Source organism: Colossoma macropomum, unplaced genomic scaffold (assembly GCF_904425465.1).
Source record: "Colossoma macropomum unplaced genomic scaffold, Colossoma_macropomum, whole genome shotgun sequence".
In the NCBI taxonomy this organism is placed as follows: Eukaryota; Metazoa; Chordata; class Actinopteri; order Characiformes; family Serrasalmidae; genus Colossoma; species Colossoma macropomum.
In genome coordinates, this window is record NW_023494785.1 from 38,478,545 (window position 1) to 38,506,495 (window position 27,951).

Here is a 27,951-nt window from a genome sequence, read left to right on the forward strand (position 1 = left end):
GCTCTCCAAGCTGGGACTGACTTCTTTGGCACTGACATTATAACATGTTATTAACACTATTTATAATGCATTATATTAACAATTCGTAATGTATAATAAACATGGTTATAAAGTGTAATTCAGTGTAATTATTTTTTATAAATAGTTATAACCATGTTTATAATGCCTTATGAATACATTATAACATGTTATAAATGTGTAGATGCTTACAAAGGTGACATTCATAGAAAGTGTTACCAAAGTTTCTTTGCATTGTAAAAGCACTCTTCAGATTGCAGAGTGCAGTAGGTTTCAACATAGAACCTTTTTGAAAAAGGTTCTATACAGCACCAAAAGGGTTCTTCTATTGTTATAATGTCAAGTTTGTAACAATAGCAGAACTCTTTTTGGTGCTATATAGAACCATTTTCAAAAAGGTGCTATAAAGAACCATGTACACCACGTTCTCCATTAATCTGAAGAACCATTTTACCAGGCAAAGAATTATTAAATCATGCAAAGGGTTCTTTCAGTGTTCATGGTTCAGAACCTTTGAAGAACCATCATTTTTAAGAGTGTAGGATGTTCTGAATGAAGGTGTTTATCAACTGCGGTTCCCGGGTTCAAGTGTGCAGGGAACATAACAGTACTGATAGGAACTCTGCGGAATGGAATGCAGCTGTGGTTGAGTTTTGACATCACATGCTCTGCAGTTGTGATGTAACGACATTAATACGTTCCAAGAAGTTCAGAAAAGACTCGTGTCCACAAAAAGAGAAACAATGTCTGGATTTCTAACTAGGTTGATACTTGTAGGCTCATTTGTTCACGCAGGTTTAAGTTGCTACCACTGTTTTATAGATTCAGAAGACAGCATGCGACTCTGTTGGGGTCACATTCTCACTGAATACAACATTCGCAATGTAGACTCCTGCTTCAAAATGCTGGACAGGATATTCAACAATAACCAGAAAGTGACTGAAGCAGCGAAAGTGGGTAAGAGGCCCAGTCCTTTCAGTTTTTGGTAGCAAAGGTAAAGTTAAGAACTTTCCTGTGAAGGTGCACTTTCACTCGGCACAGATATAACCTAGTAAGCCCTGAAAATCTCAGGCTTAATACATACTAATGCTTATTACTCAGTAACTACAGGGACTACAATGCAAACTGGCTGAGCTATTCTTAGGTTGAAGAAGTGTGTAATGTGCCTGGCCATTTAACGGGTTAATGAGACATCGTCATCTCCCTGTCTCTGTCTTCACTTCTGTCCCTGCTTGTGCTTATTTGTTTTTCAGGCAGAGGCTATGACTCAGCACTGAAGGAGATCATGATGGCTGAAATCATGCCCATCGTAGAGGAATTTGACCAGACGAAGAATAACGGTACCGTACACCTCGAAACACCTCCTCTTCCATTTCGCTTTACTATTTCACGCTCATTCAAACATGCAGCGGAATTCTGTTGGAAGTGCAGATTCTGACCTTCTGAGCTTTTGTTCAGTGTGGAAGTTGATACCACATTGATCTGAACACATTCATGATCTGAATTTGCATATTTTTGTAATATTTTACCTCAAAACAAACAGAAGATGTTAGAGATGCAGACTTGTCGATACAGACTGTGAATCGCGAATGTGAGTTATAATGTAATCAATGATCAAATAATCAAATATATTGCAAAACACCTCTAATAACCACAAAGTTTTGTTCACCTAACACTGAGTGTTAATAGCATGATTATATTACAGCAATAAAAGAGTATTGCTTTAATCATAATGGATAGCATTAAATCATATTTTGCATGGTAGTAAATATAATTACAACTTGAATAACACAATGATTCTAAAATATGAATACCAAATGAGACTTACTGTGTTACTCAAGTTGTAATTATATTTATTATATATATTTATAATATATATATATATTATTATATGCTAGTATTATTTTAAAGGCAAAAAGAGGATGTGTCTCAGACTCTCTATTCAAGTCATTTCAGCCCCATGGTTAGATGTGAAACTCTCCGTTCTAGAGAAACCTAACAACAGTGGTGGTGATAGGAACTAGGAAGTGTTTAATGCCTCTAAAAGCTCCCACAAGTAATAACTTTGAATGTAAAGCCAGATGCCTGAAACATTGTTTTACATTAGTTTTGAGATATCATTTTGGCCTGAGGCATATTTTTGAAAAGTCTTTCAAAGCAAAGGAAACATGCAGGGTGTTCTAAGATTAAACAGTCCCCAAAAGAAAACAAATCTTTGGATTTACCACTCTTTTACCTTTTTCAAGATTACATATAAAAACTCAAGAAATGTGTTTGGTCATTTTGGATAGTAAATAAAATGGCTATATTGGCTTTGCACACAGTATGACAGCAGTGTAAAGAAAAAAAAAGAAAAAACTGTTTTTCTACAGTTAACCATTTCACATTAAACCATTCTGAATGACTTTTACATCTCAATAACCACATTTGCATGCAGCCTGATAATCTGTTAATAATCCGACTAATAGCTCAATTGGAATAGAATACGTCCATGTAAACAACAGCAACGAGGTGGGTAATCCTGTAAATAGTCTGTTAAATAGAAGAATAATAACCGTGTAAACGCCTGTATCTGATTACATTCCCTATCGGAAAGTTTAAGTCCGTTCTGATCATGTTCGTCACGTCATAGTGAAAGTTTATACTGTTCAGCATGGCGGAGCAGAAACTGGTCTGCAGAGGAGACGAAGTTTATGCTCTGATCTTTAAAAGACGGCGGTGGGACGGACGTCCAGCTTATGTGTCTCTGAACACGACGTCTTCCTCTCGGCCTTCTTTAATAAGTACATGTTAAACAGATGAAAAACACATCTTGTAATAGAGAAAAGTAACTGAATTTCTTACCAAATGTTTGCATTTCTGTGAGACACTTTTCTAAATCAAGCAACTTGTCATCCTTTGATACTTGAGCATGATATTTTAAAGCAATTTTCCTGCATACAGTACATCTATTTGTGAATGTGCGAGGCAGGTCAAAGGGAAATAGTCAATAAATGTGGGTCTTGACTGCAATTGAGATAAATAGCTCTATCCTCCTCCTTTCTACTCATCTCTTTCAGATACGGAGTACGAAGACAGGTTACAGGCAGCTGCAGACAGGTTCATCACAATAGCCTCTGGTCTGCCCAGGGGTGAGTTCCCTTTTCCCCTTTAATTTTTATCCATAGCAGAATCTGCACTGATGAGCCAAAACATTATGACCATTCATAGATGCAAACAATGTTGATAATCCCATAACAACAGTGCATGTAAAGATCAGAGATATATTAAATGGTAAGCAAACAGTCGGCTCTTGGTGTTGACATGTTGGACATGGGAGAAATGTGCCAGCATGAAGACCCGAGCGACTCTGACAAGGGCCAATTTGCTATGGCCAGATAACTGGAATGAAGCATCTCCAAAATGGCAAGGCTTGTGGGGTGCCTTGGGTACCCAATGCCTAATTCGTGGTTTGTCCTTCTTTGGACCACTGTCAGTAGTTACTCACTCCTGCTGACAGTAGTCCAAAGAAGAACAAACCACGAATTAGGCGTTGGGTACACAAGGCTCATAGATGCAATGTCCCCCAAGGAGGGACAACCATGAACTGGGTGTTGGGTGCCCATGGCTCATAGATGCAATGTCCCCCAAGGAGGGACAACCACGAACCGGGTGTTGGGTGACCAAGGCTCATAGATACTATATCCCCTGAGGAGGGACAAACCATGAACCAGGTTTTGGGTGCCCAAGGCTCATACAATGAAGGCTATCCCATCTGGTTCAAACCACCAGAAAGCCTGCTGATCCCTGTCCACCGTCAAAAGAGCCTACAACAGGCATGCGAGCAGGAACTGGACCTTGCAGCAATGGTAGAAGGTCACATGGTCTAAAGAAATCCCATTTTCTTTTCAATTATTTGGACAGCCAGGTACACATGTGCTGTTTACCTGGGAAATGATGGCACCAGGATGCCCTGTGGGAGGTAAACAAGCCAGTGGAGGAAATGTGATGATCTTCTGCAGGGAAACTCTGATGTCCAGGAATTCATGACAGATGCCGACTACTTAAATGTTACACTCTTTCATTGCTATAGGATTCCCTGATGGCCTCTTTTAGCAGGTTAATACGCCCTACCACACTGCACACATTGCTCAAGAATGATTCAAAGAACATGCAAGGAATTTGAGATGTTGCCCTGGCCTCCAAATTCCCCAGATCTCAGTCTGATTGAGCATCTATGGGATGTGCTGAAACAAGTCTAGTCTGTGGTGGCTCCACCTTACAACTTACAGGACTTAAAGGATCTCCTGCTAACATCTTGGAGCCAGATTCCAGAGGGCACCTTCAGAGGTCTTGTACAGTCCATGCCTCAGCAGGTCAGGGGACCAACAGCATGTTAGGCAGATGGTCATAATGTTTTGGCTAACTGGTTTATATTTCTCTGGAACTGCTTCTTTTCTCTCTCATATTCCTCTTACCTGCTTTATCGTACATGCTCCAGATTCGCTAAGCCTCAGACGCCCCTATGGCGAACCTTTTCCGTAGCTTAAGCTCTTTCAAATGAGCGTCATTCTTTCAGCCTTAACTAAAATCATGTTCATGTCGTTCTCTTTAATCCTTGCCCACTCATCTTTTTTTTTCTTCTCTTCTCATCCCATTTTCTCAGCGTCTGGATGTTTTCCCCCCTGCGGTAAGTGTCTCTGCTATCATTCTGCTATGACATAACATCTTCTTATGAACTCTGGCTAACATCCTATAATGCTGCCTTTTTATAAAATTGGTTCTCAACATTTCTGAGCCCTGACGCCACTAAAAAATGTAGGATGAGGGTCGTGACCCACGCCATCTCTCTGTCCCTGAAAAACAAACTTCTACATATTCCTCAACAGATGCGTATTTCATAGTGTTGGAAGATTATCCACTCGTTTACTTACTCATTTTAATATGCATGGGTCAACTTGTTTTTTTTTAGAGCAACTGTTGATTAAGAAATCACCCAGAAATCAGCAGAAGTCAGAGGTCAGAAGCACAACTGATGTTCCAAAATGGTCCTCTGTATACTGTGTGCAATTATACATTTCCACCAGAGAGGGCTCCAAATCCCACAAACTTACATTGTGTAGCTTCAATGTAGAAAACTATCAGTTTATTTTTCGGTGTCCAGTTTATCACATTAGAATCTAAGTTGTGAAAGTTATTATTGAATGACAGTTATTAGTATGAAAAGTGATTCCAAACAAGAACCACTGCTCAACACTATAAAACTGGATGTGTTTTCAAAGGTAATCCTTCCAAATCAATCCCCATTTGTCTCTACACTATGCAGGTTTTCAGGCTCTAGGCGCTGTCTACAATTGCATGTCCTGTCAGTATGACACCTGCGAATTCCCTCTGGATTGTCCTTGTGAGTTTGAAGCTGCTCTTTACACTGTGTGAACATTCAAGACAAATGGACCAAGAGAAATGGTTGAAAAATAATTGCAGCAAAATTAAAATGACATTAAAATGCACGTTACAGAGGAATTCCACCTTTTCTCAAAATTTCTGCATAGTTCAATTTATGTAAGAAAAGTCATTCAGAGTGGTTTGTTGTGAAATGTAAGGGTGTTGCCTATATTCTTTGGGATTTGTCTTTGTTTATTATAGGGGAGTTTTTGGATTGCTGTTGTTTTCTTTTGTTTATTTGACTAGGTAATTTAGTTCTTTGGGGAGAAAAATCTTTTGTTTATTTAACTCCCAAGTGGCAGCGACGCGTTGTGACAAAGCAGCCGCAGGTCATTTATTTTCAATTAAGGCTGGTGATTTCCAGCGATGGGAGGCAGCGAGAACTTTGGCAACGCAAAGTGGGTGGAACAACAAAGTTAAGTGGAGTTTAACTTTATGCAAATAAGGAGCGAAGCAACGTGACAATTACCAATAGGAATCGAGCATTCAGCAGCATAGTACGCGCTTTATCTCCGCCACTGTGAAACAGTACAGTCCGTTTTTAGTTCCTAGATAATTGTTTCTACTAGAGGTTGAATAATGGCAGCGTTGCTTTCCACTGAGACCTCTATTTTGTGGCCTACCTAGACTTGCCATGATATGAAATGAGGTTCTGAACCTGGGACCTCCTTTTCCCTAAGAGAAAGTACCCCTAGATTTCTTCACAGTAATAGAAACCAGGCATTGTGATGTTTACAAGACAAATAGAGCCATTTTATTTAATATCTGAAGGGGAGAAGGGGAAAATAGTCATAAATCTACAGAAAAAAAGAAAAAAAAACTTTTCTTCAGAGACTATTTCGCCTTAGAACACTGTGCATGTATTTCTCTAGATTTAAAAATATGTTTTAGACCAAAATCACATCTCAAAACTATTTCATGTAATAATTTTCTGTGAGGTAACATCTGGTTATGTTCAATTATAGAACAGTGCATTACACATCAAACCACTCTTGATGACTTGGTTTTAGATCTTAACCATTTCATTATGCAGAAATGTTGAAAAAAATGTTAAGTTGATGCTCCATTTGGTCCATTTTTAAAGATTAAAGGCCATTTAAAGGCTAAGTAATGTTTTACCCTTATTCTCATTACTGAAATGTATCCAATATTTATCATTGTTTTCACTTTTTTAATTAGAAAAAAATAGCTTATAACATGTTCAGCTGTTGAATCTCTTTCCTTTCATGCTTTTCTTATAAACTGTAAGAATGTGTAACAAAACAACAAAATACTGTCACATGTAAAAAAAAAAAAGAACCTCAATTGTTTTCAATATGTTACAGTAATGATAAAAGAAAGCAGAATATATAAGTTTTAATAATCGTTGGCCTGACAAACTTTTTAAGCAAGAACCACGAAACTTTGCACGATCATAGAGCCTGTGCCTTTGTGACTGAACGCATGTCCTTTTTGTTTTCGTTCGTTCAAAGGAATTTTGATCCCATAGAATGGCGGAATGTTGAAATGCAAATCCAGCTGCCATGAATCTCTCACACTGCCCCTAGTAAACATTACATACAAGCTGTGTTCCAAAGCCAAGGCTGCAGCTGAGGGAGTGCGGGTCCTCTTTTAGGACTGTCCTATGAAGACTCCTCCTCAGTAGCCTGTTGTCACACAAATAGAACAGTCCTAACGAGGCTGCGTGGTGACGTCACCAGAGTGGCTCGAAACTTTCTTCTCGGAAATGGAGAAAATCCAATGTAGTACGATAAACTGCATATATGTAAATACTTCTAAATAAAAATATATGGATGATATACGATATTTGGGTGCATGCTTTTTTAATCATTAATTTTACACGTTATAAGGTAACAAAGACAAATTCAAGGACGTGAACAACTTACATTTTAAAACAAGCTCTGCTCCAACTGCTTTGTTTTCCGCCATTTCCATGGTGCTGTTTTCTTTTCTCCTCCGCATCGTTCGTGCACTATGGGCAACGAAGGCCTGGAAGGATACATCTGATGTGTCCTTAAAATCACTCCAAACATAGGCTGCATTTCTAGGCTTTATAAGAAGGGTCCTTCACTTTGGAATGGCCTGCTATGACGTAGCGGCCGAGAAATGCAGCCTACCTCGGCTTCAGCCTAGGCTTTGGAACGCAGCTACAGACTCAAACATATACTAGCACACTTATGGCCAACTTGTAGTCTAGGTGACAAGTGTCGCTCGACAAAAAATACTGTGGTCGACAGCAATCGTCAACAATGAAACTGCAGTGAAACCGCAAAGAACAGATAACAGCTGCTACAGTGAAACTGCATTAACAGTAGGATTTCAAGCTGCAGGGTCGATACGGCGACGAGAAATACTACTTGTTGCCAAATTTGCGGTTTTCCCAAAAATGCAAGTTAGTCTAAAAGTGCAGTGTGGGGAGAAATTACGCTGTCAGGAGGTGCATTTTCTGCTTGAATTACTGCTTAAAGTAATCGTAGTCGTGGAAAAACGTTTGAAAATGAAAACAAATCATTATCTAAATGTACATCGACCCTAGTACTGAATAGCTGGCAACCTGCTCTGTTTCTGAAAGCAGCAGAGCAGCATGAAAGTAAACTAAGCCGTACGCGGTGACCACGGCAACAATCCAGAACACAGTTTCTTTCCAATCAGAGTGCACGACAACGTCTGCGCCCTCTTAAATATTTTGATGTATATGACAAGCCCTGCGACACACTAGCAGACGCAAATTGTGTCTGTTTTACGTAATTTTTTGTTGAGCAATGCTGACTATAAATTGGTCTTTACTTACACACATATTAGCAACCACCTGGAATACCACAGCAACAGCCTAGCAACACCTTAGCAACCACCTGGGACAGCATAGCAAGGCTTTGTGAGCCAAATTAAACTTTTTTTCTTCGAGTTAGCTTTAAAATACTTAGTCCAACAACAGTATACAGATTTCTTCAAACCTTACTATGTTGCAGTAATGACAATTTCGTCATGTAAGTTGGAAAATGTTATTAAATACTTAACATCAATTAAATAATTCAGACTTATGTGTAATTATTCAACAAGGCACCATTTCTTGTATGTAAAAAAGAAAACATTAAGTCATTCAAGTTTTGTCATGTTCGCGAAGATAACCCCTCTTATACCGTTACCATGTTGGAGAAATTAGGTTTTGTCACGACAGCGACGACATGTAATACTCTGCCTTATTCTTTGTTGAAACACCAGGCTAGCACATTGTCCTCCACGACTTGATGGAAACATCCTAACGCGAGCTGACAGCGCTGGAACCGCAATTACATAACAGTATATGTGCCTGGCACAAACATCCATTTCTAGCTCCTAAATCCCCGCAATGTTCTTAAGAGCAAGTCAGAGTTTGTTAAACGAATCCCTGGGCTTTGGCACATTTTCATGCATAATATAATTTTGCACAGAAAGCCCCATGGGCAGCCTCTAAGTCCTTGGCTTCTTGATGTGAGGTGGCAGGGCCCCCCTCCCACACACTGTGGTATTCATTTCCAGCCGGCACAGCTACAATTACTGTTCGGTGCATCATCCCTTTTACCACTCTCCCCAGAGGCTCTGCTTAAATATTATAATTACGAGCACGGCAGGCAGACAGCGCTGGCCCTATTCTTCCCTTGAGAGAGGCCTTGTTGCAAGGTGAGGAGTTAAGGAGCCCAGGCTACAGTGTGTGTGTGTTTCTATTAACAGTGCAGGAAATCACCGTGGAGGAAAACAACAGGACTCAGATGTGGTGTGAAGTGCCATTCATTTTGCCAAGTGACGTCCAGATAGCGTGGAGGTATACAGAGGTGAGGAGGAGGAAGAGTATATGAGCCACCGATTCTTGCTGCTAATTAGCGGTGCACATTACTGTCAGAAATAGAAAATAAAGCAGGAAACATATATTCAACAGAGGCCTCCAACACTAAGTATAATATCCAAGATATCAGTTGTGAACTCTTTAATACTTTTTACTTTTGCGCACTCCACAGTCAGGAAAAAGTACTGTGCAGGTACAATTTGAGTCCATGAGGGGTACAACGATGGTTTTAACGCCCATCCGTGTACCTTAAATACGTTTTCCCAGGAGAAAGTTGCATATTTGTACCTTTTCATAACTTAGACAAGACGGGGTGTGTGGAGTTAATAGAACTTAAAAATGTATATTTGCAATGAATTATGGTGCAATTATTTTCCCTAACTAACGGTACTGAAGGCGTATTCTTGGGGGTACCCCCAGTGACAAGAGGGATACCACCCCAGTGACAGGGCCTTTTTCTAAGAGTGTACAAACACTTTAACTCTCCCATCCTTTCAATCTTAAAACGAACAAAAGCCACCAGTAAAGAGTTAATGAGTGCGTTTAAATACTCTTAATAATCCGATAACTGCAGAAAATCAGATTTTGTCAGTAACCCGATCAATGCGTTTATATGCACTTAAGTAATCAGATAATGGGAAAACTCGACATGATTTTACATGAGTCAGGCAGTAGTCAGATTTCTACTTTTCAATCAGCCAATAAACTGACAGAAGAAGACATGACACAAATGTAATGTAAAACTCAAACTTCATGCCGTGGCTTTTTATTAACATCACGCCACTTTACCTGAAAATATGAACATATATCATCTAGAAGATAAAGAATATTTCATTTCATCAAGCATGTAGATGATTTCAGCGTCGCTCCAAAAGTGGTTTGCTGTGTCTCGCAGCAACGCTGCTCGCTTATTTCCGGTACTGCAGTCTGTTTTTGCACATGCACAGACTGAGAAATCTGAAAGAAATCAGAGTAAGAGTTTACATGCACTGAGAAATCTGATCACTGAGCTAAAATCCAACTTTCTTTATTCGGATTATTCCTTAGTCCAATCTAAGAAAGCGGAGTATACTGTTTACATGACCTTTGAATTATCAGATAACTGCAGAAATCCGTTTATGATGTGCATGTAAACACACTCACTGATTTTACTTTCCCCTTCAAAGAGGCACTACCACTCACACAAGCAACTACCAAACTCATAATATGAAGGGTTGGATTTAAAAATGTTATCAAGTGGTTCCACGCAACTAATTTTGTGACTGAGTACTATGTACTTAACCAATTGAGGCAAATCACACTAAAGTAAACTGAGTAAATTCTAATTAACTGGACTGGATATGGTAACTTGCACCTACAGCTAACAACAATGTAGCTAACAGTACATGTCCACTTGCAACTTTGCTTCACTGTATCCAGTTAATTTCAATGGAGACCCGCCTCACGCATGATGGTTTGAGGTGTGGCGAAATCTGCGGGAAAAAAAATGATTTTAGCTTTATGCAAATGAATTCAGCAGCCAATCAGGCAAGAGTAGACCAGTCTATGTCACAAACATAACATTGTCCGAGAGTTCAGAGCGGAAACTATGGCTCTCTTCCTCTTCTCTCAATCCATGACCGTTAAACATAATAATGAAAATATCTGGTTTTATACAGAACTGTTGGCAGTGAGGATTTGGAAGGAAGGCGTTTGACTGAATAAAGTTTCCATGGTTTGAGCAAGAAGGCAAAATTCAAACCATACAGAGCTCGTAGGTTACTTGCTATGGAAACTAACATAACCTTGCTAATGAGATTGAGCACGCTAACTCTCTAGCTTGTGTGGATGACTGATGCATCCTAAAAATTATAAAAGCATAAAAAGCATACGTCTATGTTGTGTGTCATTGCAAGCTTCTGTGCAAATGCAAACAGCACATCAGATTGTTTGCTGCCTCAGATGTGTTCAGTACGGTTCCTTCATTTCCATAAAAAGTGCCCACATGCAGAGAGTGGAGAGATCCAGCGAGGCGGACTGCGGCGAGAAAAAGTGCAAGTGGACACATACTGTAAGCGGTTAACTGTAAAAGATGCACACACAGAGAGAGGAAAGTCAACATGAAGAGGGCGAGTAAAACAAGCTAAACAGTATGCAAATAGATGACAGGAAAGATACTAAGCAAGATCACTTTCACCGAACAGTTATGAATTAAATCTGAAAGTTTGCTTAGTTTTTGAACCAATAATAAATACTCAGTTTGACTGACTTGCATGCATTTGTTAGGTAATTTCAACGATTTATACCCGAGCTTCAAATTTCTTTCTCATGTGCATCTAAAATGGCTGTCATTCTACAAAACCGTTCACTTTTCTATCTATCCGTAGGAGTCACTGGTGTTACTGATCGTCATTGGTGTTACACATAAGAAAGGTAACACCAGAGACATTTTAAATGAAAAATGCATTTTACAAAATGGCTGCTACAGAGCATCAAAGGACATGTTGTCAATCATAGAATATCCACTAAAATATGGAATTTAATCCATTTGTATTCTATTTTTTCACAGTTACCTCAGAATAAAGTTGGTCACACCAGTGACCGACTAAAAGCTTCATATGAAATCATGAGGTAAATGAGAATATTTCTGATAACTGAAAGACACAGTGGACTCACCATGTGCTTTTCTTCATAGATCCTCAGAAAACAGGTAAAAGGATGTCGAGTGACGTCATCAGTGTGATTTTTATTTCAAAATAAGAGATTTTTTGTTACACGATAACACCAGTGACACGACTCCTGGGGACCACAACTTTCATATATTTTATAATCTTTATTTGGCATTTGTTTTCTTTATGTCATTTAATTTATATATTTCACAGTCATGTACAGATTATTGCAGTTAAAGTTGCAGAAAAATGTTTTTTGCCTCAAAATATGACCTCACCCTTCACACATGACTGTGGGGACGAGCACTTCTGTGGTGTTTGGAATTCTATATGACTGATTTAAAAACCAATATTGCTAAATTGAGGCTCAAAAGGTGTAATTGTTAAAATAACGTATTGTTTTATTTTAAAATATAAATAAATTGTGACCCCAATGTGTTTCAAGTGTAATATATCTATCTAGGGACACAAAAATGGACGTTTCTGTAGAATGACCCCTAAAGGAGACATTTCCATGGATCCACTTACACAAAGAAGAGGAAAGCCAAAGAAAACTAAGGGAAAACCAAGTGAACTGGAGAACTGAAAGATATTTCAAAACTGGGGCTCCTAACAACCGTGCAAAACATGGTGGACCACCACAACGGTCACCATCACACTCTTACAAAAAATATTTCTTCAAGGGTTCTTTAGTAAAGAAAATGGTTCTATATAGAACCTTGAACACTCAAAGAACCCTTTGCATGATTGAAGGGTTCATCACATCATCAAATGGTTCTTCATCAAATTGATGTGCTGTAGATGGTTCTATATAAAACCTTTCTGAAAAGGGTTCTATAGAGCACCAAAAAAGGTTCTTATTTTTTTTACAATGTCAAGTTTGTAACAATAGAAGAACTCTTTTTGGTGCTTTATACCATCTACAGCACTCCATTCTCCATCAATCAGGGTTCTTCTATTGTTATGATGTCAAGCTTGTAACAATAGAAGAACCCTTTTTGGTGCTATATAGAGCCCTTTTCAAAAAGTTTCCCTATAGAACCATGTTTGACACATTCTCATTCGATCTGATGAACCACTCCACAATGCACAGAACCTTTTAATCAAGCAAAGGGTTCTTTAAGCATTCATGGCTCTACATAAAACCAATTTTTAACTAAAGAACCCTTGATTAAGCATCTATTTTAATTGTGTAGACAAAAAGATGAAAATTTGCACTACACATTAAAAAAGATGGTTCTTCAAAGGTTCTTTTGTAAAGACAATGGTTCTATTTTGAACCATGAGTTCATTTCTTGCATAATCTCTTCTTTGCATTGCGAAATGGCTCTTCATTGATGGAAGATGTGTTGTATATGATTGTATACAGCACCAGAAAGGGTTCTGCTACTGCTACGATGTCAAGCTTGTAGCAATAAAAGAACACTTTTTGGTGCTATATAGAACCACTTCCAAAAAAAGTTCTACATAGAACCATATACAATAAATTCTCCATCAATCTGAAGAACATTTTCACTACACAAAGAATGATTTATGCATGAAATTGTTCTATATATTACTCATGGTTCTATATAGAACCATTGCCTTTACTAAAGAACCCTTGAAGAAACCTCATCTGAAACGTGGACTTAAAGTTTATGGACTCATGAGTCTGAGTTTGTATTTGATTATTTGAGAATGAGAAAATGCAACCATCTTCTAAGACTGAACTTTGGGGGTATGGAAGAACATCCCTGCAGATTTCTTTGAAAAAAGTAGAAGCTGTGATAAAGGTAAAAGGTGGACAAACTAAATATTGAAATATATCAGCGCTGTCCAAAGAAAACAAGGATCTCCAAAATAGCAACTTTATAGAAGAGGGCAAAATCGTTATTTACTTTTAATGTAAGTTAATGTAAATTACTTTTATTCCCAATTATTTGGGTCTGTTCAGGATGAACTGTTCACACAACGTAAAGGGCAGCTGGTGTGTTTGACTAAAGTGGGAAAATGAAAATCTAAAAAAATGGACAAACAATTTTTTGGGGATGGTGACAACGTACTGTTAGATTTCATTGTTGAGGCTTCTGTGGAATTTTCCATTAAGTATATGTTTTTTTTTTCCTGTGCTGAAATAACTTGGTGGCAGTTTTGACTGGAAATTTTCTGACTTTTTCACAGTACCTGTCTTGCACCTCACAGTGGTTCAGTTTGATTATTTTAAAAGATATTTTGGAATTTTTAACAGTACAGGAATGAAGTATACAATAAAAACATTAGAATAGGGTTTTGAATATAGCCTGAGAATTTTATTTTGAGCGCATACTTTACTGAATATTATTACAATGTATTATAATACATTATAAAATTCCAAAATATAGGTTGATAAATAACAAACCATCAATGAATCCTCAGTTATTAAAAGGCTTTTGCCTCTTCTTTAATTGCTTAGGCTTATATTTATGCCTGGTTTAGTTGTTATATATTTCATGCTATAGTTTTGCAAAAAATCTAATGTGATTTACCCTAAATGTAGTCAATCTGCCAAGTTTAGTGTCCAAAGTTTGCTTCTAATGTAGCTAACAAGTCATATATACAATGTAACATTATCTATAAAAACGGACAAAATATGGACAGAATTTAGGCTTCAAGATGGCCACTACTTTTGTTTTTATTTGTAGAGTTAGAAACAACATAAACAAATCTGTTTAAGATTGTGTAAAAGGACACTCTACCTTGCTAAAAAAAAGAGCACAGACCAGCATAAATTCTGGTCTATGCTGGTTTATGCTGGTCTCTTGCTGGTCTGGTGCTAGTTTAGCTGGTCACCCAGCATGGTCATGCTGGTTGACTAGCATACCAGCATCCAAAACACACCAAATTGTTGCACTGGTTCAGGCGAAGAACCAGGAAATGCCGTTTTTCTGCTCAAGGATCTGTTTTATAATTGAACATAGCAGAAAAGGCCACTGAATAACAGCAATAATAGTGGGAAATGTCACTTCTAGCCATACGACATCCACTGACGATAAACACTAAACCCACAGTAAATAACCCACAGCGGAACGCAAGAAAACACAGCCAACACACCTTAAACTAACAAACAACAACATAAACAACAGCAACAATAATGGTAATAGTCTTCAAATCATAGGTACAATAGAAAGAATGGATTACTCAAATGACAGAAACATCTCATCAGCTGAGAAGAACAAGAAGCTGAATGCTAAAGATATGGTCTTTTCTCTGATTGAAAGGCCAAAAAAATGTGCCTGGCATCCAATTTAAGCTGTTTTCTTATTATTTTGCCCAACAACTGAGATAAGAGTTACAGTACTGCTAGCTTGGTTGTATTTATTAGCCTGTAGCTCAGTGGCTAGGCTAGCACGCTTACTGTAAGCTAAAATGCTAGCTCTGATGTAAGCCAATGTAGGCTACGTTAAATCGGACATGACGCCTCTGACGGTCAGACATGACACCAGACACGATGTCTCAAGTGGTCAGACATGACGTTGGACATGACATCTCAGATGGTTGCAATCAGACGGTCAAGCTAACCCTGAGCTAATGTGCTAGTCTTAAGCATTTTTGAGTAGATTTCATAAACATGATGTCTGAAATGGTCGAAAATGTCATTGGACATGATGTCTCCGCTGGTCAGACAGGACTTCAGACATTACATCAGATGTGGCATCTCAGATGGTTGGATATGACGTCTCAGACGGTTGCACGAACCCCAAGCTAACATGCTAATCACTGGCTAACACTCTAGCCCTGAGCAGTTTTGGGAATAAGAATTGACAATGCAGAAGGAAACTAAACCTTGAGCTGATAGCCAGTTAGCCAGTTAGCCTGTGCTATGCCATTATGGTATTGTCAGCTGTAGTTACAGCTTTCATTGTCCATGTTGAAAACTTGATTTGTAGTCAATCTCATTAAACTAAGACTAAACACCAGAACTAATGTAAATGTAAGTAATCATGCATGTTCCATGATATTAATGCTACTTCTTTTGTTGATGCTCTGTCCCATTTATATGTTGGCTTGTCCCTTCAAAAATGCTCAATTTGAGAGGGAAAATCCATTAAATGAGGGTTTTAACCCATAAATGGTTAATGTCAGCTGTTACATTAAGCTACATTCATATTACAAGCCTCATTTCTCAAATCCGATTTTTTGCTCTAATCCAATCTCTCTGACACGATGGTTCACACTCGTTTAGGTAAGTGACTCAAATCTGTCATTAATGTGAACGAACCGGCGTCCTGAAATGACCCACATGTGCACATCCTACTCAGTAATGTCACGTGAATGAATCACGTGCATCATCAACAAACAAACGAGCAGAACGAGCTTCGCTGAAGATAATTAACTCTGATCAGCTCTCAGCTTCATTATCAGAGCAAGACGAAGGAGAAAAAGGTGAGATGTGTTGCTTTTCCACTGTTTACAGGCTTTAACCTCTGCTCGGTGCTGCTGCCATGGTAACGCTGAATGATGGCACACACACAGTGGAAGAAAAGCACATGAATTCTGATCTGAGCGTTCACATTAAGGTCGCATGGCCACAAAACGGATACGTATCTGATCTAGGACCACATATGAAAGCGGCTCAGGTCAGATTTGAAAAGATCAGATTTGTGTCCACACAGCCCTGAAAACAACAGATCTGAGTCACATTAGGGCAAAAAATCAGATCTGTGCCACTTCAACCTGGTAATGTGAACGTAGCCTTAGTAATGGGCCACTTATGACATGCCAGACTTGGACCAAAAGTACTGAGACAGAACTCAACAAGCATGGAACTGCCACAATATAATTGTGCTATGGCTCTTTTCCTTCAACCGCATTTTTGGGCCACAACTTTCATGCCAGAACTGGTCCTCAAACATTGACACGAGTCAAAGCTAACACAGCTGTCGGGCATCTGGCCCTATTCTGGCCCACATGCCTAACATCTGCCTGGAAGCCAAGCAACACTCGTATATGAAAGCCAGAATCAGCCCAGAACTGTCTAGGATCTGCGTAACAAAACACTGAGGGATGAAAATATGAAAAAAGATATAAAGTCATGAATTCTGTCAAACTGGTGAGGCTGGGGAATATGATGCTGCACCAAAGAATGCTGCATAACATTACAAATGCCCCTTTAACAACTCAACATGGTTGGAGACAAGTATTGCTAACTGGCAAGCATAAGCTTTCCTTACTTGCTAGCTGGGTCATTCTACAAAAACGTCCATTTTTGTGTCCCTAGCATTTACAGATATATTACACTTCAAAAACTTGTTGGGGTTATAATTTATTTATATTTTAAAATAAAACAATACATTATTTTAACAATTACACCTTCTTGAACAGTTAATTTTGCAATATTTGTTTTTACATCAATTATCTAGAATTCCAAGCACCACAGTGCTTGTCCCCACGGTCATGTGTAAAGGGTCACATTTAGAAGAAAAAAACATGTTTTTCTGCAATTTTAACTACAATAATCAACAATCTATGCCAAAAAAATTGTAAAATATATAATGAAAGTTGTCCCCAGGAGTTGTGTCACTGGTGTTACCGCATAACAAAAAAATCTCTTATTTTGAAATAAAAAATCACACTGATGACATCACTTCCTTTTACCTATTTTCTGAGGATCTATGAAGAAAAGCACATGGTGGTCTTTCATTTATCAGACATTTTCTCATTTAGCTCATGATTTCACATGATTTCAAGCTTTTAGCTGAAGTCACTGGTGTGACCTACTTTATTCTTAGGTAATTGTGAAAAAATAGAATACAAATGGATTAAATTCCATATTTTAGTGGATATTCCATGATTGACAACATGTGGTTTGATGCTCTGTAGCTGTTATTTTGTAAAATGCATTTTTCATTAAAAATGTCTCTGGTGTTACCTTTCTTATGTGTAACACCAATGACGATCAGTAACACCAGTGACTCAAATGAATAGAAAAGTGGACGTTTCTGTAGAACGACCCAGCTACATTAGCTGTGTACTTCCAGTGCAAAACTAAAGAAGCAAACTTTGGACACAAAATTAACTATATCTTGAGTAAATTGTGTAAATGTGTTTTTCTTTTTGCTTTAAGCGGTTCAGATAGGCAGCAGAACCTCCCTCATGTACTAACCTGTCATTTAAGGTCAAAACGGTGTTGATGGATAGATTCAAGGAGGTGACGGTTGGTGTGGACAAGCTCTACTCAATACCCTCTGCCCGGCCAGAGCACTCAGGCACGTACCAGTGCGAGATTTTCTCTCAGGAACGCTCCCTGGTCCGCATCTACTATCATCTCTCAGGTACCTCTGCTCCCAGAGCTCCCTCAATGCGTAGTTGACTTGCTTCTATTTAATGTTTATTACAGAAAATTGTTCCGTTAACAAGCAGATGCAGCACAAACTGTGTGAATAAAGAAAATGAAACTGTGTAGGCAGAGTTTTATGCAACAAATTAATTTATGAAGTGCTCTTGCAGACACTCTTAGTGAGTCTATTAATATAAACATCTACTGAGACAATTAGTAGTGCATTTAAAGAGATATCACACTGTGCATTTGCTTTGCACCAGTTATATAACAGCTAACTATTGCCATGAATCCAGAAAAACAACAAGACAGGAATGGGTCATCTTGCAGTTATACAAAATGACCACAGACAGCCAACATTTAAAACAGGGCAGCAATGAAAACATACCAGCAGGGAGCAAAGTGGAATGTGTCAGAAAACGTGTTTGCTAGCTACTAAATTCTTTCATTTCCACTCTGGCAAAGGAGGCAGGCAAGGCTCCTACCACTATTTGTTCAGTCTGTATGCCGAAAGAAGAATGCAAATGATGCAACACTTGAAGGCTCTTATTAGGAAGGTTTAAGAACAGAGTGAAAAAGTGGGAACTCAGTTGAATATGAAGAAGACTAAGGTTAAGACTAAGACCGCTAACTTTACCACTATTGGAGAAGATGCAGAAATGGTGGACAGCTTTTGCCTATTCAGATCAGTTATTAACAGCGAAGGATCCAGCCGTCAAGAAACATTACACAGACGGGCACCAAAGGAGCTTGAAAAGATCTTTAAATGCAACGATTTAGCTCTACAGACAAAGATCAGAGCTGTCCAGGCTGTGGTCAACAAGTGAGACAAAGCGAGAAAAAACGTTTATGCCTTTAAACTTTGATGGTGGAGAAGGCTTTTGAGAGAACTTTGGATGGCAAGGAAAACAAACGAATGCATCCTCGAACAAATCAAGCCTCCCCTCTCACTCAAGCCCATTTTTTGACATATTCTGAGAAGAACCAGTTCACTAGAAAAGACCATTGTGTTTGGAAGAGTTGAGGGTAAAAGAGGAAGAAGACGACCAACAACAACATAACTGGATCCTATCAGAAGAATCATGAACCAGCCGTTCAAAAGCCTGAAGACCCAAACAGAAGACAGGATATTCTGGAGAAATACTATCCATATGGTCACCAGAAGTTGGAAATGACAGTACTTAATAATAAAGTTCTTTACTCTTCATAACTTTTAAAAGTGATGCTGTCAAATTCACAAACCACTTTCAATCCACCCAAAAGCTCATTAATTGCTATTATTACACGTCAGTTTGTGTACTTAATCATGGTTAATTGCATTTGTCTTATTTGGACGAAACACAAAAACTCATAAAAAGTTATGTTTTGCTCTGACCATCATGCATATGCTTGCACCAGAACTGCATTGGTGGCACATTTATATGCGTTTAAGGGGTCATCACCAAATTCGCGGAATGGATTTCAAGCAAGACAGTCGGTTGAAATAATTGCTCTACATGGTTGTATTTTTCATATTTTTCATATTTTCCACATTTTGTGAACTTTTCGATCTTTTCAGAACATTGTTTCATCATTCAGGTAATGTTGACATGCTATGATCTGGCCCTCTGTATACTAATATATAAATGGGTCATTCTACAGAAACATCCGCTTTTTCATTTATCCATAGGAGTCACTACCGATCGTCACTGATCGTTACACATAAGAAAGGTGAAACATGCATTTTACTAAATGGCTGCTACAGAGCATCAAACCACATGTTGTCAATCATGGAATATCCACTAAATTATGTAATTTAATCCATTTGTTTTCTATTTTTTCACAATTACCTCAGAATAAAGTCGGTCACACCAGTGACTTCAACTAAAAGCTTCATATGAAATCATGAGCTAAATGAGAAAATCTCTGATAACTGAAAGACACAGTGGACTCACCATGTGCTTTTCTTCATAGATCCTCAGAAAACAGGTAAAAGGAAGTCAAGTGATGTCATCAGTGTGACTTTTATTTCAAAATGAGAGATTTTTTGTTACGCAGTAACACCAGTGACACGACTCCTGGGGACAACTTTCATTATATATTTAATCATATTTATTTGCCATTTGTTTTCTTTGTCATTTAAATCATATATTTCATAGTCATGTTTAGATTATTGCAGTTAAAATTGCAGAAAATCATGTTTTTACCTCAAAATATGGCTCTTTACACATGACTGTGAGGATGAGCCTTTCTGTGGCGCTTGGAATTCTATATGATTGATTTAAAAAAACAATATTGCTAAATTTATGGCTCAGGAAGATGTAATTGTTAAAATAACGTATTGTTTTATTTTAAAATATAAATAAATTGTAACCCTAACATGTTTTTCAAGTGTAAGATCTGTAAACGCTAAGAATGCAAAAATGGACATTTACATAGGCTCAATTATACTAATATGTAAATCATTTTAACAGCTTTATTTCATGTTGTCTTATATTGTTGTATGTATGATTTATGTTTAATATAATTTTATGAGTGTTTTTTGCTTTTTGTACTTGCTTAGGGACTACAATTGAAAATTGTAACTGGCACATTGTTTCTGTAACTGAATAAACACATAAAGCAGTTTAAGCTCTGGCCAGAAGGGGGTGCTCCCTCACCAAACTGCATTGATGGAAATCGGTGCTCAGTACTACTGTGAGTGACTGCAACTGGCTGTACATTTAATCCACATGATCCCCCCACCCCCTCCACCTCTCTCTCTCTCTCTCTTTGTCCAGTTACTCCTCGTGCAGTAGTGGGCCATGTGAAGCTGCAGGATGTGTTTAACCAGGCTCTCCTGCCTGCTGGTCACTTTCCACTAACGCTGCCCCAACCCCCGTTTGTCCTGCTGCAGCTGCCCAGCCCAGACCTCCTCACAGTCTGTCTGACTTCACTACTCTTGCTTCTCTTCCTCACTCTGGGGTAAGAGCCCCCCTATAACATATCACACAACCACATCCTCACACACTTTAACATGCCTCATCAGTCATACTCTTTACTAGTACACTATATGGACAATATAGTATATGGACAGTATAGTATGTGGACACATGACAATCACACCTATATGAGCTTGCTGGACATCCCATTATGGAGTGTGTCTGTGTGAATTTGTGCCCATTCAGTCAAAAGAGCATTTATGAGGTCAGGCACGTTCCAATTCCTCCCAAAGGTGTTCAGTGGTGTTGAGGCAAAGTCCTTATAGGAAAGATGATCCATTTGATGACCATCTTGACCAGGCTGCTATCTCTTTGGATGGGAAGAGACCTATAAACTAAGAAAAAGAAACCAAAAGCCATGTTAATGTTTCAAAAACAGATTTCAAATTTTATTCATTTTGCATGTTCTCCCCGTGTCTGCGTGGGTTTCCTCCGGGTACTCCAGTTTCCTCCCACAGCCCAAAAACATGCAGTCAGGTCAATTGCACATACTAAGTTGCCCCTAGGTGTGAGTGTGTGTGTGTGTGTGTGAATGTGTATGTCTGTCTGTCTGTCTGCCCTGCAATGGACTGGTGACCTGTCCAGGGTGTATCTTGCCTTCTGCACAGTGACAGCTGGGATAGGCTTCAGCTCCCCACCGTGACCCAGAAGTATAAGTGGTTTGGATGATGTGGGTGTGTGTATGTATGTATGTATGTATGTATATATATATATATATATATATATATATATAATTTATCACATATCACACTCATTTTTCCTGACTTCATCGGTCATGTCACATTTACGCTGCCTAAAATTTCAGCACCCCCAACTTAAAACACCTTCCCCACAATGAAGGAGGGCTTTTCCCTCTTGCAGCTTAACCAGCAAACCGATTGGCTCTTTTTAATGAGGGGTAGGAGTGTTGCCTTATTAGCTTTCCTATTCATTTTCCAACCTATGACCTGTCTCCTCCTTTATAACGTCTCTGTTTGTGGTCAGGGCTCTGTCCGAGGCTCATATCCTTGTTAGTGGCTGAATTCACCATAGTCCAGCACCAAAAGTTTAGCAAGTTGTCTCCAGATGTGTATTCTCATTACAAGATTTGAGACTATCCATTATGATGCTATGACATTTAGGTATAGGTGTAGTAGTAGCATTCAAACCCAGCATGCCTCACACTATTTAGCTCATAGAGTTAGAACTGTTCACTGTGGTTGTGATTGTAACCAGATGTCTTTTAGGGTTTAATGCTTTGAAAAGCTTCCTCACAGAAAGTTTATACATGAAGTGGTTATGAATACGCTGCCTGATGCCTGAGATATTGTTTTATGATAGTTTTGAGTTAAGACTTTTTAAAAATACACCCATGGTGGAAGACACATGGGAAGTGCAGTTGTCCCCAAAGAAAACCCACTTTTTCATTTGTACCACTTTGTAACAACATTGCATACAAAACTCAGAAGACGCATGGAGACTCACTGACATTCCAGTGGCCTACACAGATCCCTGACCTCAACCTCACTGAACACATTCGGGATGAATTGGAACGTCAGTTATGAGCCAGGCATTCTCGCACAGTTTTAGTGCCTAATCTCACAAATGCTGCTTTGACTCAATGAGCAGAAATTCCCCATTTCCGGGAAGAGTGGAAGCTGTTAGAGCCACAAAGTGAGTGTGTGTGGTGGCGGGGGACTGCATGTTATTGCCAGTTGTTTTGGAATGGGATGTCCAACAAGCTCATACAGGTGTGATGGTTAGGTGTCCACATACTTTTGGCCATGTAGTGTATGTAAGATTGAAAATACGTCATACATTCGTCATCATTCATTCAACTTCATAATGGAAGTAGTTGTTCAGTTTAATGGAACACAGATGTTACTTCAAATCTTTGTCCGTCTGCTTCTTCTTAGATTACTGTATTATAAGACCAACAACAAGAAAAACGACAATGAAACTGATCAAGAATGTGAACCTCACAGGAAGAGATATATACTTCACACTACTTGAACGTAACTCCAATAAAATGCTTTGGCAATGAGCAGGCTTCTGCAATATTTTGGGTCTCCTCTAGATGTCACCACAACCACTTGCATGATGTACAGTAGGTTTTGAAGGGTGGCTGGTTATTCTGTGGTCCAGTATAAAACAGGGGTTTGGGAGGGTACTAAAGGTCATACAAATACATTTTCTGGACTACATACTGTTTGTCTTGACACCTTTCTTTCAAATGGGGAGACTTTGTACACATCCACTCTTTTTAAACATGGTCACATACTGACCACAACAGCAGGCTAATGCTCTGAAACATCACTGGAAATGGTGTAACACTTTACTTGAACCTTGCTACATAATATTGATATAATCATGCCATAAATACATCATGGCAGAGGCAGATATGAGTTGTCATGACAGATATTGTGCGACAATATAACAATGTCATGTTATTATTACTGGTAATCATCAGTGGCAGATGTCAGTGAAGCTCTATGGTATGACATGTCACACGATAATATTTAGGCGTCATAATATCTGACATTATGACATGTTGGACTATTAGAGCTAGGCTTTCAATTTAAGCCATAAATCTCAAAATTAGGTCAAAACATGAGGAAAAAACCCTCCTCAACGATAATGCCAACATCTGCTAGCAGCCCTAAGAGATTCTTTTAGATGGTTAGCACTAAGCTAATGGTGATTTGCAATTTTTTGGCAGTTCTAGATTAAACACAGAAATTTGAAGCTTCTAAAGACATTATATGTTTTACATGAAGCTGGTTACAGACATATTAGCATATAGTTTACCCTGTAGTAGTTTCACAGTGATTCTTTCAGTAGTGAGCTACAGTATACAGGGGCAATCGTGGGCTGGAGGGTAGGGCTGCCCACCGCCCTGGGCAAGTGTGCTCATTTCCCATCTAGTGTGTATGTCACTTAATCTAATCTACAGCTGTCGCCGCTGTTTTCCATTTCTAACAAGGCTGCCACTCGTATTTGTAGTCAGTGACGCATCTAGGACTTCTAGAGCGACATTTCTCACTGAATTGGTCCCACCTACTGGAAATCTAAATATAATTGGTTCTTTTGTCACTTTGTAATGTATTTGACCTTTTCTTTAGCTCTTCAAGTCCTAACAAAAAGGAGAGCTTGCTTAGCTATAGTTACCTAGATGCCACAGAGAAAAACTACCCTGATTAGCCGGTTTTCTGCTAAGCATTTAAAGAATTTGAACCTTTTGTTTTCATTCAAAACTCAACAATGAAACAAAAGTGCTGTAATACATGCAGAGTTTAAATACAAAAAATTACAGACATGCATTTTTTAGTTATCAGAAATTATTAGGCCTTCTCTAAAGTCCTAGAGGGATCCCCTTTAGACACCTTAGACAATTAAGGGCAATTCTAACATGACATTGCTGTGTTACTGGACATAATCTGTCATGACAACATTTTTATGGTATGGTTATGTCACTGTCAATATTGTAGCAGTGGTCAGACATAGAAAGCCTTTAACAGTCAAGATGGCAAAGTTTACCAGATCATCTCTTAAAAAATCGTAAGGGGTAATTCCAAATGTTTTATCCATTTTAGGCCAAAAGCTGACCTCAAAACTGTCAAGAAACAATCTCAAGCATCAGACGTCCTTGTAACTATTTAATGTAAGACCTTTCTGTGAGGGAGTTTTTAGAGGCTTTAAACGCTTCAGACATCTGGTTCCATTCACCACTACTGTGAAGAATTCTGGCTCTGTAAGTTTCTCTAGAATGGAGCATTTCACACCAAACCACTCTGAATGACTTTGCTTACATCTTAGCCATTTAATTATGCAGAAATTTTGGTAGAACCTTGATCTCTTTCTGAAGCACCTCAGTAAATAAACCAAAAGAAGCCAATCAAAAATCAGCCAATCTGTGTTTTTAAAATGGACTCATACAATTTTTTTTAATTTTCTGTATAATTAAATAATGAAGATGAAAAGAAACTCATTCAGAGTGGTTTGGTGTGTGTCTGTTCTTAGAGGCAACTTAGACTTACAGGCAAAATTGTTCACAGCAGTGGTGATGGGAACCAGATGTCCGAAGAGCCTCTAAAAGCTCCCTCACAGAAAGTTATTACAGGACATGGTTATAACTACTTGTCTGTGTAACGGTGGAGGCAGGGAGGCAGGATGCAAATGCAAATTGCTTTTATTGAAATTAGAGTTAACAGAGTCCAGAAACTGAGAAGCAGAGGTTTCAAGTCCATGACGAAAACAAAACCTAACTACAAGATGAAAGACAACAAGTTACAGTGCAACATTCACAATGCAAAACAGAGACTGAACAAACACAGGGGTATAAATACACTGAGGGGAAATGAAAAAACACCTGGGACTAATGAGGGGCGGAGCACAGACAGGTGGAGCAGATAAAAAGGCGGCAGGACCAGGGAGGAGACACAGAAAAACAACGAAAGCACATGGTATAAGAAAACAAAAGGCACATGGCTACCATAGAGGGGAAGAAACAGACACTCAGAGGGACAAAGAGGAAATCCATGACAGTCTGATGTCATTTTAAAATGTATTTTTGAAATACACGCATGGTAGAGAGGAACATGCAGAGCATCGTGCAGCATAATAGCCCCCCCCTAAAAAAATCAGTGTTTAACATTAATACAGCAATTGCAAGTAAAATTTGACCAAATTCTACCAGAGTCTACCAAACTACAGTCCCACAGTAAAAAAAATTATTTAAAAAACAATAATCAGACCTTACACATATACAAGCGTCATTTATGATCTATTCAAACCCAGGGCATTCATTGAGATAATAATAAGCTAATTATATACAAAATCATTTATTTTTGGTTTCTTTTAAAGTGATGTTGGAAGATGTATATTAATCATGAGAAAACGTTTTAATTATTTAAAAACACTGTACCACATTTTTCATGTCACTACCGAAACACAGAAAGTTTTTGTCCTTATTTTAGCCACACCCCTGAGTTTTAGAGCAAGAAGTGAGACTACATCCCTGTCCCTCATGACCACATGGTGAGCAGTTAGATCCCATTGTTTTGGTGTAAATGTGTCCCAAAGTCTGACAATCAGTCTGCAACATTAAGAACTGTCCTATCGAAGCACATATTTTCTGCAATTAAGTAAACTTTCTTTGTGTTTTAATAAAAATATTATGGTTTTATGTGTGTACAGCTGTTCAAAGCTGTGTTTGCTAGTCATATACTGGCTGGCATTTTTGCATTACAGTCAAAATTGGCTAAAATTGTCACTACTGAAATACTCAATACTGAAACCTTTAGTAAAGTTTCAAAGCATAATGATTGTTTCGATAGTGACAAAATGGAATGTACAATCGTTTGTTTTAAGAAAATAAACATAATTAGTTCTAAACATAATAAAGGTATAGGGTCACCCAAAGCAAAAGGATTTTAGCCTGAAGTTAAAGTCAGTTAAAAGTCTGAAATTGGTTTTCAACTCTGACTTGGAGCCAGTTCAGTAGAATATTCCATGTACTTCTCCATGTCATCTCCCCCATACACTCAGATTCAGTCAGGTGCAGTTTAGGGGAAGCCCATTTTCTATTCATCCCATTATTATACAAAATTGTAGTGTAAAATGCAAGAAGGCTGTTAACATAACCACATTAATAGCAAGTGACAAACATTTCTTTACAATGGTGGTGGTAGGAACCAGGAGACATAAATATAGCCATTTTATTTACTGTCCAAAACCACCAGTGAACCTACATGTGTCTCCTGAGATTTTATATGTAATGTTGATGATGGCAAAATGGTCAAACAAAGAAAAATATGTTTTCTTTGGGGACTATTTTCCTCATTATGCCCTACATGTACCTCTCTGCCATGATTATATTTAAAAACAAAATGTAGTTATGTTATAACTGAAGTTTGAGGGGAGGAACATGCCTTAAAACCCCTCCTTCTTCCAATCTAACGCCCTATAAATTCACATCCTCACCTTCCGTTCCCCTGACGAAGGGTTTGCAATTCCCACCACCACCCCATCTCTCCCCTGTTCCTCAGTCCTACATCAGTCCTGCTACAGCTATGAGGGGGGTCTGGCCTTCTAGCTACAGTGAGAAGTTGCCCAGAACTCCAGTCCAAGTTCTCCTCCCTCCCTCAATCAGTCTTCCCTCATACTACCACCACCATGTTGAAGGCACTGTCTCAACTCACAGAAGAGCGTTTGAGAGATTTTCTCAAAAAATATTGTAGAACAATGTCTCAGACATGAGGCATCACATTCATCTTCCTGAAATCGTTTTTCCACATAAACACATTTAATATTTTAATATAAAAATCTGTTCTCATGTGCTTGACCTGAAGAAAAAAAAAATCAACATATCGTCATTTGCAAAGCTTTGGGCACCCCTGGACAAATTCTGTGTTGTTGATTTTCTAAGTCAAAAATAGTAGCACATTTTAATGCGCAGTTACTGTTTGCTTACTGAATATAACATAAAACATTAAATTTGGCTCCTTTTTCCAATATTTGGAACTATGCACTAAAAGTTGTGTTCTCCATTGTGGGTTGTGGCATGCGCCCATCCACCGGGCCCCAATGGCGGCTGCGAAAACCAGCAGGAAGGTGGAGCCCGAGCTCCGAGCGGGGAAAAAGCCTGACGAGAATGGCGAGGAGAGCAACACCGTGAGCCCCCTGCTCATTTTACATCCAATAAATAGTTTTACATCCAATCAAGATTTATCTTCTGAGGAAGTCAAGAGCCGTGAGCTGCGCCACACTCATCACCTGCTGCACTGTGTGAGATGAAGGGCCCAA

At 38.6% G+C, this 27,951-nt stretch overlaps 1 protein-coding gene across 1 annotated transcript; it reads left to right on the forward strand.

The window, feature by feature from the left end:
* The first annotated feature begins 907 nt into the window (after positions 1-907).
* On the forward strand, positions 908-23,160 carry LOC118814613 (sperm acrosome membrane-associated protein 6). Its single transcript, XM_036580314.1, has 8 exons — positions 908-975; positions 1,272-1,358; positions 3,078-3,149; positions 4,664-4,687; positions 9,154-9,254; positions 18,047-18,203; positions 20,968-21,151; positions 23,064-23,160. Exons 1-8 carry the CDS (start codon positions 921-923, stop codon positions 23,158-23,160), a joined length of 777 nt encoding a protein of 258 aa, XP_036436207.1. The 5' UTR covers positions 908-920.
* The last annotated feature ends 4,791 nt before the right edge of the window (positions 23,161-27,951 follow it).

Coding starts and splice junctions, on each gene's coding strand:
- LOC118814613 (XM_036580314.1), top strand. CDS start 921: ATGCTGGACAGGATATTCAACAATAACCAGAAAGTGACTGAAGCAGCG. Junction 9,255..18,046: donor TAGCGTGGAGGTATACAGAG/GTGAGGAGGAGG, acceptor CTGTCATTTAAG/GTCAAAACGGTGTTGATGGA. Junction 21,152..23,063: donor CTTCTCTTCCTCACTCTGGG/GTAAGAGCCCCC, acceptor GCTTCTTCTTAG/ATTACTGTATTATAAGACCA.